At 39.3% G+C, this 15,341-nt stretch overlaps 1 protein-coding gene across 3 annotated transcripts in view; it reads left to right on the top strand.

The window, feature by feature from the left end:
- LOC144009223 (partitioning defective 3 homolog) overlaps positions 1–15,341 on the top strand; it is a 270,024-nt gene that overhangs the window by 244,524 nt on the left and 10,159 nt on the right. For all 3 annotated transcript variants that reach the window (XM_077508825.1, XM_077508824.1, XM_077508826.1), the window contains one exon: positions 10,711–10,828. In XM_077508825.1, the coding sequence (XP_077364951.1) occupies positions 10,711–10,828 (118 nt within the window). The remainder of the gene's footprint in view (positions 1–10,710; positions 10,829–15,341) is intronic.

Below are 15,341 nucleotides of genomic sequence, written 5' to 3'. Positions count from 1 at the left end.
GATATTCAGCGAAAATTGTAGCGTCTCACTTTTTTATTTTGAAAATCGGATCAACCTACATTAGGGTGCATTCTCTTTCTAAGACTTGCATTGGGCCAATCAAGTAGTTCCACACTAAACCCATCTGAACATGGCTTGCTGGAACAAAAAAGGGTCTTCCCCACCAAACGGTTCCCACAAAGTTGGCAGCATAGCGACTTCAACAAAAAAAGTATCCCTTGCGTGTCATTACAATCTCCTCCCTTGTCGCTGCATGCTGGGACAGAAGACTACGAGAGACTCAGACTGTCTGACGGTCATGACAGTAATGATGACTACATTATTCCCCTTTCTCCCCTCACTGTTCCTCTGCATGCCTTTTCATCCAAGGAGATGAGTATAGGTCTATAGTTGATTATCTGCGAATGTCCTCTTGAAAGGGCACAGCCCTCGCGGAGTATGTGGCAAGGTCTCATTACGACCATCACTGTCACATAATATCTGCCCACTCACATCCAAGACAAAGGAAGCTTACTTGTCTGGACCAGGCCCGTTCCACGCTCATATTCAAATCCAACCCAGGAAATGAATCTGAAATTGCCTGTAAAGAAATCGCCATCTCGAGCCATTAGCGCTTGACTTTGCAAAGACCGCCATGACTGATAGAAGCAACGGAGAGAGAGCGTTTGACTGGGTGAAGAGATTGCCAATTTACGTTACACAAGCTTGAAAATCTCCCTTTTATAAAATGTTGTAATGACTTAGAGCAAATGTAAAGGAAAATCTAACCTGCCAGGGATGGAGTGACCAGATTTTACTTGGTAATACTCAAGCGGAGAAAAACATTGTAGGTCTTTATATCAATAAGGACAGGCCACACACAGTCAAAGCACATAAATGTGCACATATTTAAGCTCATAAAAGGAATGATGTTAATCAGTTTTATAGACCGTTTTTGTTGGATGTTATAAAATATTAGATATTCACTCATTGGTTCCTAAGTAAATGTTAACACTTGGCCATACATCAAAACAAATCTGCCATCTGTGTATTTGACGTTTTTTGTTTATGTTCTTCGTCTTTGTTTTTGACAAATGTTCAGAACTTAGAAATTAATAGCACAAAATGTCAAGATGACCTTAGTTTAACCAAACTTAAGGTGGCTTTGCGTCTCTCTGCATGGATGTCATACCCCGTTTTGGGAAATTAACGCTGTGTGAACGTCGGCCAATTGGCAACTGCTGTTTACTGCTACCAGCTGTGTTTCCTTCTCTCTTACACATCAATCCACTTTCTCTCTCTTCTCACCCCTCTCATTAATCTTTACAAGATCCCAGAGTATGGCACGAGTTAAGCGTTGCCATACTGTATAAACACGCCTTTGAGGCCTGATTAAGCTGTTCTTCGGGAATCTTTCCGATCTAATGGGACCGCAACAGAAGATGCCACTTGTAAAGCTGTTTCTATTTGGGTTTTTTGGTGCCTAATTTAATCTGTCCTGAAAGTCATGCATACTTCTATACTACGTTATTGTGATTTTTATTCTCCACACTTTTTTTGCCGTGAAACAACTCCCATACAATACTTCCGACTTACACTGTTCAAATTTCAACTAGCTTCAAAAATTCACGCCTCCCGGGGTATTTATTGTCTAATTCCACATTACTTACAGTATTCGCACAATTTAACATTAAATATCAACTTTTCCCCATTCATTTTCAATGGGGCAGACAGTGAACTTTTTCCAAGTATCACTTTCCACGCCCACTTCCATACATATAACTGATCATCATTACCAGGTGTTTGATACTGCTCAGTGGCATAGTTGGCAAAGTTCATTGACCAGTAACTAGGAGGTCATCATTTCATAATTTATCTCTCAATTTACATAAGCATTCCACATGCATTGAAATCTTTGCATTCACCTATTAGCATTAAAGTTTCAGCATTCCCACACAATTTCTCCAGAAATTGCACTTAGTCTAGTTTACTGGTAAAGTGCATTGACCAGTAACCAGGAGGTCATCATTTCATAATTTATCTCTCAATTTACTTCATAAGCATTCCACAAGCATTCAAATCTTAGCATTCACCTATTAGCATTAAGCTTTCAGCATTCCCACACAATTTCTCCAGAAATTGCACTTAGTCTAGTTTACTGGTAAAATGTGATGAGGGATGTGACTGACTATCCTCCCACATCTTGGTGCAGACTTCCAAAAGTATATATATACCAGTTAGATCACGTTTGGAAGTGGTCAGACTAAGTTACAGGAGAGAATCTGTAGGGGAGCCGTAAGAAGGCATGGGACGTTTCATTTATGTAATGTATATTTTCAAATGCAAAACCACAAGAGTTCCAATCCAATTTCCCACTCAGTTTATCCTTGAGCCCGTTAACAACAGTTTATATTTATGGCTACAGTCAATATGGCTCTTAGTTAATTATTCAATCCGGGACATTCATGAACATTCCAGTAATGACAAAAAAATGTAAATGCACCACTATTCCAGTAACATGACTGATTTCCATAGATCGTCCATTCTATTTTACAGTATACAGTTAACAATAAATACAATAATCACCAAGAGAAGAAATATCTTAATTTAGTCCATGGTCAAGCACTGTACAATAAACTCATGCCAAGAGTCTTGACATTGAACCATTGTAACACTTAAAACCAATGTTTTCTTAATGCCTTCACACTGAAAGGTAACAGCAAGTTGTCAAAGGGCAATTATTGATGAGTGCATTAGAAGGTAGTGGTTTTCCCATAACTGGAGGCGATATGCTCATTCAGCAGGTTCAGAAAAAAACAAAACACTATTTAGAGTTCTCCCAACTTGCCTTTTAATTAAAAGGCACATACCTTGTTAATGTTTTTGTTCCCATGCTGCCGTGTCTGGATAGTTCTGCGCATTTCTAATAACAGTATCTAAATGTAGGTGGGACTCACTGGGGCATTCATTCACATGTCCACGAGCATATAGTCACCATCTGCGCCCAAGCCCATGACCGCCTGGTCTCTTTTGGCTGCATTTGGCTAGGGGGCGGGGTTAATCCTCTGCGGCTTGTCTGGGGGAAAATGCATGACATCCCTTCACTGTCAGCCATATCTTTAAACCACCTGAAGGAGACGGTCTTTTGTCATCAATGCCCCTCATCTCATTTCAATTAGTGTGTCACCTAACAGGGCTTGAAAAATTCTCGCGGCCATTACAAGGCACATTACAGAGCCTTGGCTGAGTGCTTTTGCTGTGTCTCATTTAAAATAGGGGACACCTTATTGGGTTTTTGCCCACATAGTCTTGCCAAAGAGGGACCATGCCATGAAATGAACTGGCGACCCGGAGCTTTTTATGGGACTGAAGCTAATTAAGTCTCAGGCGGCTCTTGTGATGCTTCAGTTTTGGATTTCAAATATGACGGGTAGAAGAAACAAAATACGGGGAAAGTAATGATTTGCGACGATACCACCTGCTCCATCATTGCTTGGACAATATTTTTATTTTCCTATAAATAAGGGTTCTGTGAACCACTGATGGAGACATATACTTTGTCTGTATAGATATTGACTGACTTACTTATTAGCATTTTGGTCACAAGGGAAGTGATGACCAACAGTCTTGATCGTTGAAATCATATCCGTGACTATTGCTGTGTCTTTCCAGGAAGTAGTAGCCCATACAGGAGGTTATTAAAGCTGTAACAGATGTCACAGAGGCTATTGATTGATGGATGCCCGATACAAGATGATGAATGCCTTCTCACATTGAACAGAGTGCGGCAATGGGATGCCAGGGCCCGCTGTGGCTTGAGCAGTTTAAGGCAGCATTAAGGCTTCATTAAGGCAGAGCGCCACGACGGCCATTGATCATAGCAGTGACATGTCAACATTATGTCTGGTAGGCTTGATAATGATGTCATGAATGTGAGGGTCAAGGGTTGAAGGGCCATTAACATCTGTTAACCTCCTCGATACTGATGGAAGATAGCGTAATGGAGGCATTTATATTTAGCCTGTGACATTGTGAGTTGGTGGAGGCCCACCCTTATCTGGTCGGGTTTTGTATATTGGTGTGAACACTTTTTGAGACAATTGTTACTAAAATAGTGTTTAAACATGTTTTTAACTCATTCAAACAAATCCGTGAAAGACTTTTTAAATTTAAATACTTTGTCCTTCACTCCCAAAAACGCAAGAGCATACTTTGATGCAGCTTCTGACATGATGAGGTGGCTTAAAGCAATGGTAGTTATGACTAAAATGACCATCAGGTGGCAACAGAGTATAAGAGATCAGCCAGGGCCATGTTGCAACAAGCTCTTTATGCCAGTGTTTTCACCAGGAATGTGAATATTGATGAAACTATATTCTAATGCTAATTGCTGCAAAACAGAAACAGATACAAATGTATTTTTTTTTCCTGCTGAAAGAAGAGACTCTAATCTTTCGGTAGGTTCCACGTTTTTGTAGCAATAGAACACAACTTTCTGTGGAGCCTGCAAAATCAATCAAGAAGTGTTGCTTCATTGAAAATGGATGAAAATGGAGTTCATCCAACTGGGGCTCTACATTGAATATGTAATACACATTCTAAAAGTCAAACTAGTCATAAATTCGATGGACTGGTTGTCACCAATTTGGTGATGATTAATGGGGGTGAAATCACTTCAAAGCGATATGTGATCACTGACAAGTCCATATGTCAGTATATGCCAACCTCTTGAACCTACCATTGATTATCCCACAATATTGATATCCTAAATTGAAATGATGCCGCCAGCCATATTTTTCCCTTCTGTTCATATGCCTACTTTGCCATTACTAAAGGTCAGGAACTTTGACCTCGTGCCTACTTCCTCTTCCTTAATTTTGTCTTTAAGATTATGGCTCCAAGACTTAATTCCAGTAATGGAGTAGAAGACCAATTGGTGCCTCGTCCCCAATGTCATACTCTGTACGTCTATTCACTCTAAAGAATAGAAGTAACACCCGCTTACGGCCCCCCCTCACCCTCTTCCAGTCTTCACCACTTAAATCCGCGACCAGCTGTGCCGGGAGCAAGGAAATCATTTTACTCCATCTTTTTAATTCTGTTTTATTACTATCAATATTTCTCTTGTTTAAAATGGCCCTGACCCTTGCTTGTGCTCTGACAAGAATCCCCCCCGTGCCTCTTTCATTAATTATATGTCGAAGGAGCAGTGGCAGTGACTCTGCATTGGGTCAAGGCTCACCTGCAGAGTGTGAGTCAATGACATTTAGAAAGTGAACAGTTGTTCAGTATTTACCAATGTATGGTGTTGTGCTTGAGTAAATGAGATACTTTCCAATTGTCGACATTCTCGATGGAACCTCTGGGACCTCGGTGCCCTTATAATAGACAAGATGCTTGCTTGTTAGCCTCTAAAGGCTGCTTTCGATGGCTGCACTGAAATTCGGGGTTTGTCTACACTCCAACAACCTGGAAAGAAAAGGAAAATTGTTTTCTGCTACGTTGTCAAAATTACATTTGCTTGTATGCCCAAATATGGTCACGTTTGTATTTCTCAGAAATCAATGCTGTCCCCATGTCATCTGTAATTGAGCAATATTAACCAATGTATTCAACTGTCTGAGAAATGCTGTAAAAATGTCCCTGATTTTGGGGCAGACAGTTGTGCAGCATTATGTCACCTGAAGATTGAAATTATTTGATTTGATAGATTTGAAAATAGGTTAGACACATTTGAGAAAGAGTTGAGACAGTCACTTAATCAAAGAAGTGAAGAACAGACACAAGAGTGGTTTCAAATGAAATAATTTCAGAAGAATTCAGTTTTTAGCTCTTTTTTTTTGTGAATACAAAAGCAAATGATGAATTAGGTGGTTTTAGACTGTTTGTGTTCTTCAGGCAATACAGCTTAGTGGGTCTCAGATTCTTATCATAAATTCCTCGTCCTTAGCCTCCAGAATTTTCCATTCCGGCAGAACCAATTTTTATATATTTTTTTTCCAAAATAAATCATAAATAATGACCAAATACCAACAAAACAATGCAGAGCAAATGGAAAATAAGTCGAAAACTGGTCTAAGCTAAGTATTTTAGTGGATTTTTTTTTTTTTAATACTGTATTATTTGTCTTTTTATGACAATACTTGTTGCATTTTTCAAAGATTGGGTCCCAAGGACAAATTAAATCTATACATTTGGTTTTGAGTAGAAAATGTTCATCCCTGCAGTAAAAACTATTACTTAGTAATTATTAAGTCTTCACTGACCACATTTTTGGCTAGCATCCCAGTTGATGCCTCTTAGGCCCCTCAAGGATTCCGCGTGCACACAAACAGCCAATCATTAATAGCCTAACAGCAGCAGTCCCTTATTGCAGAAGCTGACGAGGCCCACTGCTTGTGCACCAGTCGCATGGATAACTCGGTCAAGTCATAGCCTGATAAATCCGGACTGTTATTGGGCCTTTGTCCAGCCTGCAGCTGTCTCTTACCAAGCTAGTGGGACGGGATGGGGAGGAGGGGCTGAAGTGAATTCCTGACACATATCAGAGGAAAACAAAAGAAAAGACTACACAATCCTGGTGTGCAAATTTTCTCAGAAGAATAAAAAAAAAAAAAAAAGTTTCATCTTCACCCTTCTTCCCCTTGTAAAAATAACCAAATGTATTGCAGATGTAATCGTTTTTCTGCCATCGCTGGAGGTCTCAGTGGCTGTCCATCACCCATCCAATGGAACCTTTATCTTTCTGTCTTTGAATTAAATGTTAGTCCACAGTGAGATGAAATAAAGATGAGCTCAGCCTAAGACTTGGTACGAGATTGCCAGAGGGCGCAGCCTTAACAAGTCCATCCCATCTCCTGCTGCACTAAGATACTGAGAACAAAGTAATAAAGAAGATAAAGCTGAAAATTTCAATCAACAGTTATCAGATAACATTGGAGTTTAAAGACATGCCGGAGCTCCGGTGGTTGGAAAAGAAAAACAAGCAAAGCGTTTTACTTCCCTGAAATGTTATACTTGTGATTAAAACGTTCTTTTTTTTAATTATTGTAATTAGTCTGTATCCTCTGACATACATATGCTCATGTGAAAATTAACTCATTTGCTCCAAATAACGTGTAAATACGTTTTTTTTTAAATGTAAGTGTCCCAAAGACGTATTTATACGTTTTTTTTTTATTATTTTTTTTTATGCTAGAGCATACAGAAGGCTTTGATGCAGCCTCTCAACTGCAAAGAACGGTTGCAGAAATGGTAGTTATTACACAAACGGCCAGCAGGTGGCAGCAGAGCAAAGGAGATCAACCAGGGCCATGTAGAAAAAAAGCTCAATTACTTACAATTTTGAATAGATTTGTGAAAATTGATGAAACTTAGCTCTCTTCTCATGCTAATTGCTGCAAAACGGAAACAGATAGAAACATACTTTTTTTTCCTGATGAAAGAAGAGTCTTTAATCTTTCTTTAGGTTCCATGCTTTTATAGCAATAGAACACAATATTCTCTGGGCCTTGCAAAATCAGTCAAAATCCTGCAAAACAGCCGGGAGCGAACAGGATTGCTTCTGTGAAAATGTCTGGGAGTGAATGAGTTAAGTATATCAGATTATTCTTCTATTAGCTAGTGTGCGTTTATGGGTCAGACTGAGACTCAGCACATGACAGAAGCGAGTAGCGGGGACTGCGGCATTGTTTGCGTCCTTGCGTTAAGCCCCGTGGTGTTGGAGACATCTGCCAAATCCTCCTGGATCAAAGGATGACTATTACACCGACGGGCATCCATAGGCCAGCACCCGCCCCCAAAAGCAGCTTTAGAGGGCTCATGACCTCTGTCAACAGTTCAGGTTAAAAAACACAGGTGGGAGATATGTAAATACGCTGAAACACAGCAGCTAAGCTACATTCATTAACGGATACAAATATTGACATTTTACAAGTTCACATTACTTTTAAAGCCTTAATGTTTTGTTTTTTAATGAATGTGTCTTGTCCCCGTTTTGATCAAATGCTGATCAACCTGCGCACGTCTTTTTCAAGGAATTAATTTTGTAGCACCCAGGTGTGGCTATTTCTGAGGCCGCCTTTGAAATTCTAGGTCGAAGTCCACCCCCATTACTCCCAGATTTCTTATTCGCCAATTTTCATTCATAGTTTATTGAAAAATAGTTGAATTGCCGTTTCAGTACATTTTTTTTTATTTTGCTTTGCTGATTTTTGCCAATTCCACACCCGATCATCAAATCTACAACAATCCAAAGCAATAGTAAAGCAAAACGGTTTTCTTTCTTTGACTAATGTGTTAGTGAGTAAAGTCCTCAACACACCAATCCGACGTCGATAGTCGAAAAGTACAACGTACAAATCACCGTTGTAACCTTTGTTAGCGTTTTCGGCGGATTGATACAACATGTTGAATCGGTGTCGGACCGCCGTGAAATTTGCGCACTCTGATTGACTGTTTGCAATAGCAAATTAGATCATTGGGCAAAAAACAGGAAATGACGACCAAAGAAAAAACAGCAAACGATTGAAAGGCTTTACGATTTTGTTCATTTTGAACATTACATTCGGATGTATAATGTCTGTCCGGGTGGTTTTTCTAACAATACGGAATAGTGACTATCACCGCCAATGGTTTGGAGAGGTATTACTTCTCACGCATGCACAGAAGGTACTTAAGAGTCAGCATTGGAGTCCGTTTGTTGCGGTTTGTATTTCCGTCATTTTCCGGCGCAACGTGCCGTCAGTCACATCCATTCCCATCTCATTTGCCCGATGCTGTTACTGATGCCAGATGCTTAAGAATATAGATAATTACATAAATTGGACTTGTGTGTCTGACCATTTTTACTATGTCTTGGCTAAGAGAGGTTGTGATCTATGAATTTTTATGACTATAATATTATAGTCACCACTGATGCTCTCTACGAACTTTTCAGTGTGAGCGACCTGTCTTTGCACCCAATTCTGCAATCTAATGTCCAATCATGGCTGGACATTTGACTTTGTTAATTGAAAATCTATGAGACGTGGTGTATTCTATTGAAATGACAATAGGATTTGTTTTATAAGAATTCAGGTATGGCAAATTTTCTTCGGAACAAATTAAATTACAAAAAATGATGTAGGAAGATATTAGTGGACGAAGCCCATTGATTTTCTAATGAGCAGCTTTTCACATAACTGAAAGCATGAGCTTCCTTTCACTCTAGTGGACCACTTAATTGCAACAGCCATATAAAGTGTACGCTTCCTGCACTCCTTTTCACATGAGCCATAGGAAGCAAATGGGGTATAACTAATACAATTGATTTTGGTAAGACAGTAGGAAAGGAGGGGATAACCAGCAAGTGCTACTTAGGCCAGATCACAAAATCTCTGCCGTATATTGTGCTTTTTAATGATATTTAACGAATCCTCTGTCGCCAAATAAACAATCACCTGCACCACGTAGCGCCTGTAAGCGCTGCTTTAGAAGACGTACAATAACAGCGCTGCTGATGTCAGCCTTTGTTCTGCTTTTTTTTTTCTTTTCTCTCACATGCTCCTGATTAACCTTTCACTTTTTTTCACTCCACACCAAACCCCGTCCCCCCCCTTTCGACTTTTATCTCCCTTTCCTTCCCTCACCCGTTCGCCTCCACTCCCCACATCAGCAGCTCCCGACCTCGAGCGCCGACATTCCGAACCTTTTTGTCACTTTCATCCCTTTTGTATGCATACACGCAGGAAGCCAAGCTGGTTTTCTCATCATAATTATGCATTTTGTTGTGCGCTGCCTCTGTAGCTGGTGATAAAAGGGGAGCTTGATTAAGCTGAAGGAAAGGCTATTGATTCCTATTGACTGGCTTCTCAAGGCCGTTTAATGTTGGGGATGTAAATGAAGGTTTTTCGCAGTGTTTAATGACAATGTGCCAAAAAAAGCTCCCGTCCAAAAAAAAAAAGACATGCACAGTGGTGCCCTCTTAAGCCATATCAGTAAATTAGGTGGGATGGAGCTAGCTGCGCCAGCTTCATAAATTTTGCGATACTTTACTATTTAAAACAGTAGCATAAATAAAACAATATTACCATATTTTCTGCACTATAAGGCGCACCTTTAGTGAATGACATATTTTAAAACTTTTTCCATATATAAGGCTGGGATTACGTTATGCATCCATTAGATGGTGCTGCGCTAAAGTGAATGTCAACAAAACAGTCAGATAGGTCAGTCAAACTTTATTAATAGATGACAAACCAGCTTTCTGACAGCTCCATTCACTCCCCAAATGAATAAACAGCTGTTTTATTATTTTTCTCTCAGGTAAAGTATTCATATTAGCTAGCGATCCAAGATGGCGGGATCTTCTGCGCATGCGCGTCACCGATCGTGCAGGGTCACCGATAGCGTCTTGACAGCGAGACCTGTTGCGGCTCAATTTTGATCCATATATAAGGCGCACTGGATTATAAGGCGCATGGTCAGCTTTTGAAAAAATTGAAGCCGCTTAGGTGCGCCTTATAGTGCGGAAAATACGGTAATGGTATATTATAAAAATAAGGTCAAGTCCTTGCCCACATTTTTAACTCCCAAGTCCAAGTTGAATCTAAAGTCTTAGTTTGTCAAGTCACAAGACGACAAAACAGTGATTGGAGTCAATCTGAATCCAAGTTGCAATGACTCTACTATGAAAAATGTGCACCTTACACTATTTGGACTGAAACCAGCTTGCTTCCCCTCTTCCTGCAGTCAGACAGCTCCGAGTAACCATGACCGGATACAAAGGCTGAGGCACGAGTTCCAGCAAGCAAAGCAGGATGACGACATGGAGGAACATAAGCACCCTTACAGCTTGGATCACTCGTGGGTGAGTGTTGCGTCCACGCATGTGCATAGAAACATTCAGTTGTTAAGAAGCGCCATTTTAGATAACCAGAAGAAAAAGCAGCCTGAAGTTTTTGTTGCGACCATACTGAATCACTGTTTATTGTTGGTCGGAAATGAATGAGGAAGAAGTTCGAACTTCTTTCACGCCTACCACTTTCCCATTCCCAAAGATAAATTATAAAGAAAGCAGTTCCCTGAAATGAGTTTTGTTGTCTTAACTCCTGAAACATTTGTTTCTTAACTGCCAAAACTTGCCAAAACACGGGGATTTCAAAAAATAAATGTGTGGCATGACCTTAACTCATTTGCTCCCAATAATGTGTAAATATGTTTTTTTTTAATGTTTTAAGTGTCCCAAAGACGTATTTATACGTGTTTTTGTTTTTTTTGTTTTTGTTTTTTTGTTTTATGCTAAAGCATACAGAAGGCTTTGATGCAGCCTCTCAACTGCAAAGAACAGTTGCAGAAATGGTAATTATTACACAAACGGCCAGAAGGTGGCAGCAGAGCAAAAGAGATCAACCAGGGCCATGTAGAAAAAAGCTCAATTACTTACAATTTTGAATAGATTTGTGAAAACTGATGAAACTTAGCTCTCTTCTAATGCGAATTGCTGCAAAACGGTAACAGATAGAAACATATTTCTTCTTTCCTGATGAAAGAAGAGACTTGAATCTTTCTTTTGATAGATTCAATGCTCTTATAGCAATTGAACACAATATTCTGTGGGCCTTGCAAAATCAGTTAAAATTCAGTAAAACAGTCGGGAGCGAACGGGATTGCTTCTGTGAAAATGGCTGGGAGTGAATGAGTTAAAAGGTCATCCCTTCAATGGAGGAAGGGGTGAGTATGCGCCCGTTACAGGAATAAATACTGTGTTATGTTGATGTGTTCCCTTACACGATATCAAGTCTTCAGTTCTGACTTCACAGAGAATTCCTTGACAAATGTCCAAGTGGCAACCTTTAACTTGAAGCTAATTGCGTATTACTCGATCCCATTCCTGTCTGGGAAACTGAACACGCTGCTGGAACAACCATGACGGGCAATGAGTGCGATGAGTACACATGATGTCAGCTAAAAACATCGAACGTTGAGACCTCGTTGTTTTGTTGTTGCTTTAATCTTAAATTTTAAACTACATTGATACTTGTTGGGGTTTTTTTCATGTACCCCAATTCTAACATGTTGGAACATTGCGTAAAACATTATTGAAAACAGAATAAAATAATTGTCTCATCATTTTCAGCCTATAGTAAATTGAATACATCACAAAGACAAGATATTTAACTCTTTTACTGCCACACGTTGTCAAAAAAAATTTGCTATGACAAAGGCTTTGATCATTCACGAAAAGAAATACAATGCTTCCATCTGCTGGCCATAGTTAGTGGGTGTTTTTGATTCCACAACCCATTGACCAGGCAGCACTGCACTTAGACGTTGCACTGAGAAAAAAAATTAATAAAATAAAAAACTCAGTTGACGTCATTTAACGTTCATGGCGGCATACGTCGTGCATTTACTGATCGTTATTAAACGTTTTTGGCGGTCAAAGAGTTAATATTCAAACTGAGTGACATTATTGATTTGTTTTTATGCGAATATTTTCTCATTTTGAATAAGATGGGACGGGTGACCCAAAACAAATTCAAAAGTAATATAACATCACCAACTGCTGCTTTTCAAAGAACCGGGACTAAACTGTGAAATTTGGTCAAACTAGCAGTGCTTGAATGTCAACGTTATTGGCTTTAGTCCAGTCCGTATGGAGTGTTTGTCTTACATGGCGAGAATCTGTTTATTTTTTTGTTACTGTCGTAAAAGGTTTCTGTTAAGCTCCCCGCCACCAATTCCCCACCCGCACTGAAAGGACAAAATTTATTTGCTCTGGATTTATTTCCATGCATCTAGCTTACATCTGAAATTGGACTTCTTTCCCAATCATGTTCCCAATCTCTTTCTTCCCATGCTCACTGTCAAAGTGAGATACTATCTGTTTGTACAGCGCTAAGCAGTCTCCGCATTTTTCTCTCAACGTCTGAGCTCCTTAATTGCTTGTGATTGTTGACACTGTTGAGCATACCCTCGTTATTCCGCTGGTAATAAGATACAGGGCTAGCCTTTATTATTATATTAGTGGACTTTATTAGTCTTCTTTTTTTCAAGGAGTCACAAAGGCAACGCTTGTTAAAATGCAGGCTCATCGATGTTAAATTCTAGCACTTATTAGGGGAACTGTTGCGAAAGTGTATTTCAGCCTGACTGAATTCAATCTGGTAGATCTTTGGGTCAAATTTTGATGAAACATACATAGCTTACAATATTCTGTAAATGATACATGATGTAATGTTGACTGAGTAGTGCATCATAAAAACGCCAAGTAACGCCTCATGCACGTTATTTTTATTTTTCCGTCTCCCTTCTCTTGTTGAGATGGAGGGGATTTCCAGATGCTCACCATAAATTGTTCAGTCCTCTCCAATATTGCATTTGTCACTTTTGCTCTCGAAGGAAATAAATCAAATAATTATCTGCTGTTAGCATGACCACATATAAGGGTGAGGCCAAAAGAGCAAATCTTAATACGGTTTCCCCCATTGCTTTATAGGCTTCATACCTGGTATTGAAACCTACTTGAATTATATTTAGCATCATGATATCTATCTACCATTGCTTGGACAATCATGTCTATTAGCACAAAGTTTGTCTTCGTGCCATTAAATATTTGCAACTTTTTTGACGTTAATAAGCGTCTTTTAGCCACTGACTTGACTTTTGGAGTGAAGACTTTAAATGGTGGGAAAAATTGAGATGAACTCACAAGTCTAATGACGACAAAACTTCTCTGTATCGTTCCAGTTTAGTAAGAACTGGTACATAGGCGTGTGCACGCGATTGTTACTGCTTCCACACACACACAGCCCTATTCCATCAATCCTGACGTTAAGGCAACTTTTGGGCCAAGTGTGGTCCCGTGGCAAAGACATAAGTCAGCTCAAGCAAAAAAAAAAGATAATTAGCTCTTTAGCGCCACCTGGTGTATTATGGCTTTTATGACTCTCAACTCACATTTTATATTTTCCACTTTTAGTTGAGGTCGTACTGAAAGGATAAAGTGGAAAAACTTGGGAAATGCACTATAACACATTAATTGTACAGTGCATCAAAAATTAAGAATTATAATGGGTGTCTATGCGTCAAAAAATGGCACAATCACAAGAGTTTAATTTAAATATCTAACTCCCATTTGCACTAACTTAGAAACTTCAGGATGGTGCCATTTTGAACTTCCCCAAATTCATGGGATCTCCCTAGTATTTTGTTTTCCAATGCTTTTTCTTTGATGAAAAGAGAATCCAACTGGATTTTTTTTAAATGTTTTTCCCAGAGATTATATTTCACTTCCATTCTCCGAATCTTCGACTGTAATTCACTCTGCCCACTAGCAACTGAAATGGCTCCCAGTTATCTTCAAATAATGCCTGAGATGTTGACCCTTGGCTTGGGTTAGATTTTTTTTAAATACTTCACCCACCACCAGCTGCTTTCCTGGTTTCATATTTTTGATAGCTGCAAATGATTGTCATAACAACGTCCTCCTGGCTCAGCCTCGGTGATTACTCTTGTGTTGAAACAGGTGTAGTACACCGTCTTTTATACAAGGAGGAGAGAGCAAAGTGGGCCATATCTACATCCATATTTCTTTTTATTGGATCAAAACAAACACGGTGGTCTCCTTGATTTGATTTCAACAAATGTCATGCTTTTATATGGCACTTTATTCCATGGCCTACCATGGAATAATCCGATTCCACTTCCTGGTCTAATGCCTTTAAAGTGACTGATTTTCTCTCCTGGTTATTTGTCAGCCATCTTTCCTGGCATGGCATCTTCCACCTCAACCCTTCAATTTTAAAGTAATTGGTCAAAAATGGTCCATTTTCCCTCCCAAATTAACATTGTAACCATTCAGTGTGTCTAATTAGATTCTCCTTTTCTAATTTAGCCCGAGTTCGAATCATTTCTCCTTCTACGCTTCTTGTACGTCAGATGTACTTTTTTGAGCTATGTTGTCGCTGTGAAATTTTAACCATATGAGTCCAATTTGCTTCAGCTCAATTGAATGCCGAGAAAAGGACCCGCTGCTGGCGTTGAGTGAAATGTAATTGCGCTGTTATTGCAGCTGTCCAAGACGTGAAAAAAAGCAACCATTTCACGAGAACTGAAATTCTCTGCTGACAACCTTTTACCCCTTCAAACATATCTTTAGACCCATTTCTCATTTCAAACTCCACCAGGATATACATTTGATGGTTTTAACGTTGTGTGCACCTGGAAAATTATCAGTTGGATAAAAGAACGGCATAAAAAAAATAGCTGTTTGTGGTGTTAATTTCACAAATAATAAAACAAAATGTGTTACTACCGTAGCAGTTATCTATGTAGATGTAAATTAAAAGTACAATACATGAGGAATGAAATCTATTTTT

This window comes from Festucalex cinctus, chromosome 20 (assembly GCF_051991245.1).
Source record: "Festucalex cinctus isolate MCC-2025b chromosome 20, RoL_Fcin_1.0, whole genome shotgun sequence".
In the NCBI taxonomy this organism is placed as follows: domain Eukaryota; kingdom Metazoa; phylum Chordata; class Actinopteri; order Syngnathiformes; family Syngnathidae; genus Festucalex; species Festucalex cinctus.
The sequence above is the reverse complement of the archived record's forward strand: the minus strand, read 5'-3'. Positions and strand labels throughout refer to the sequence as shown.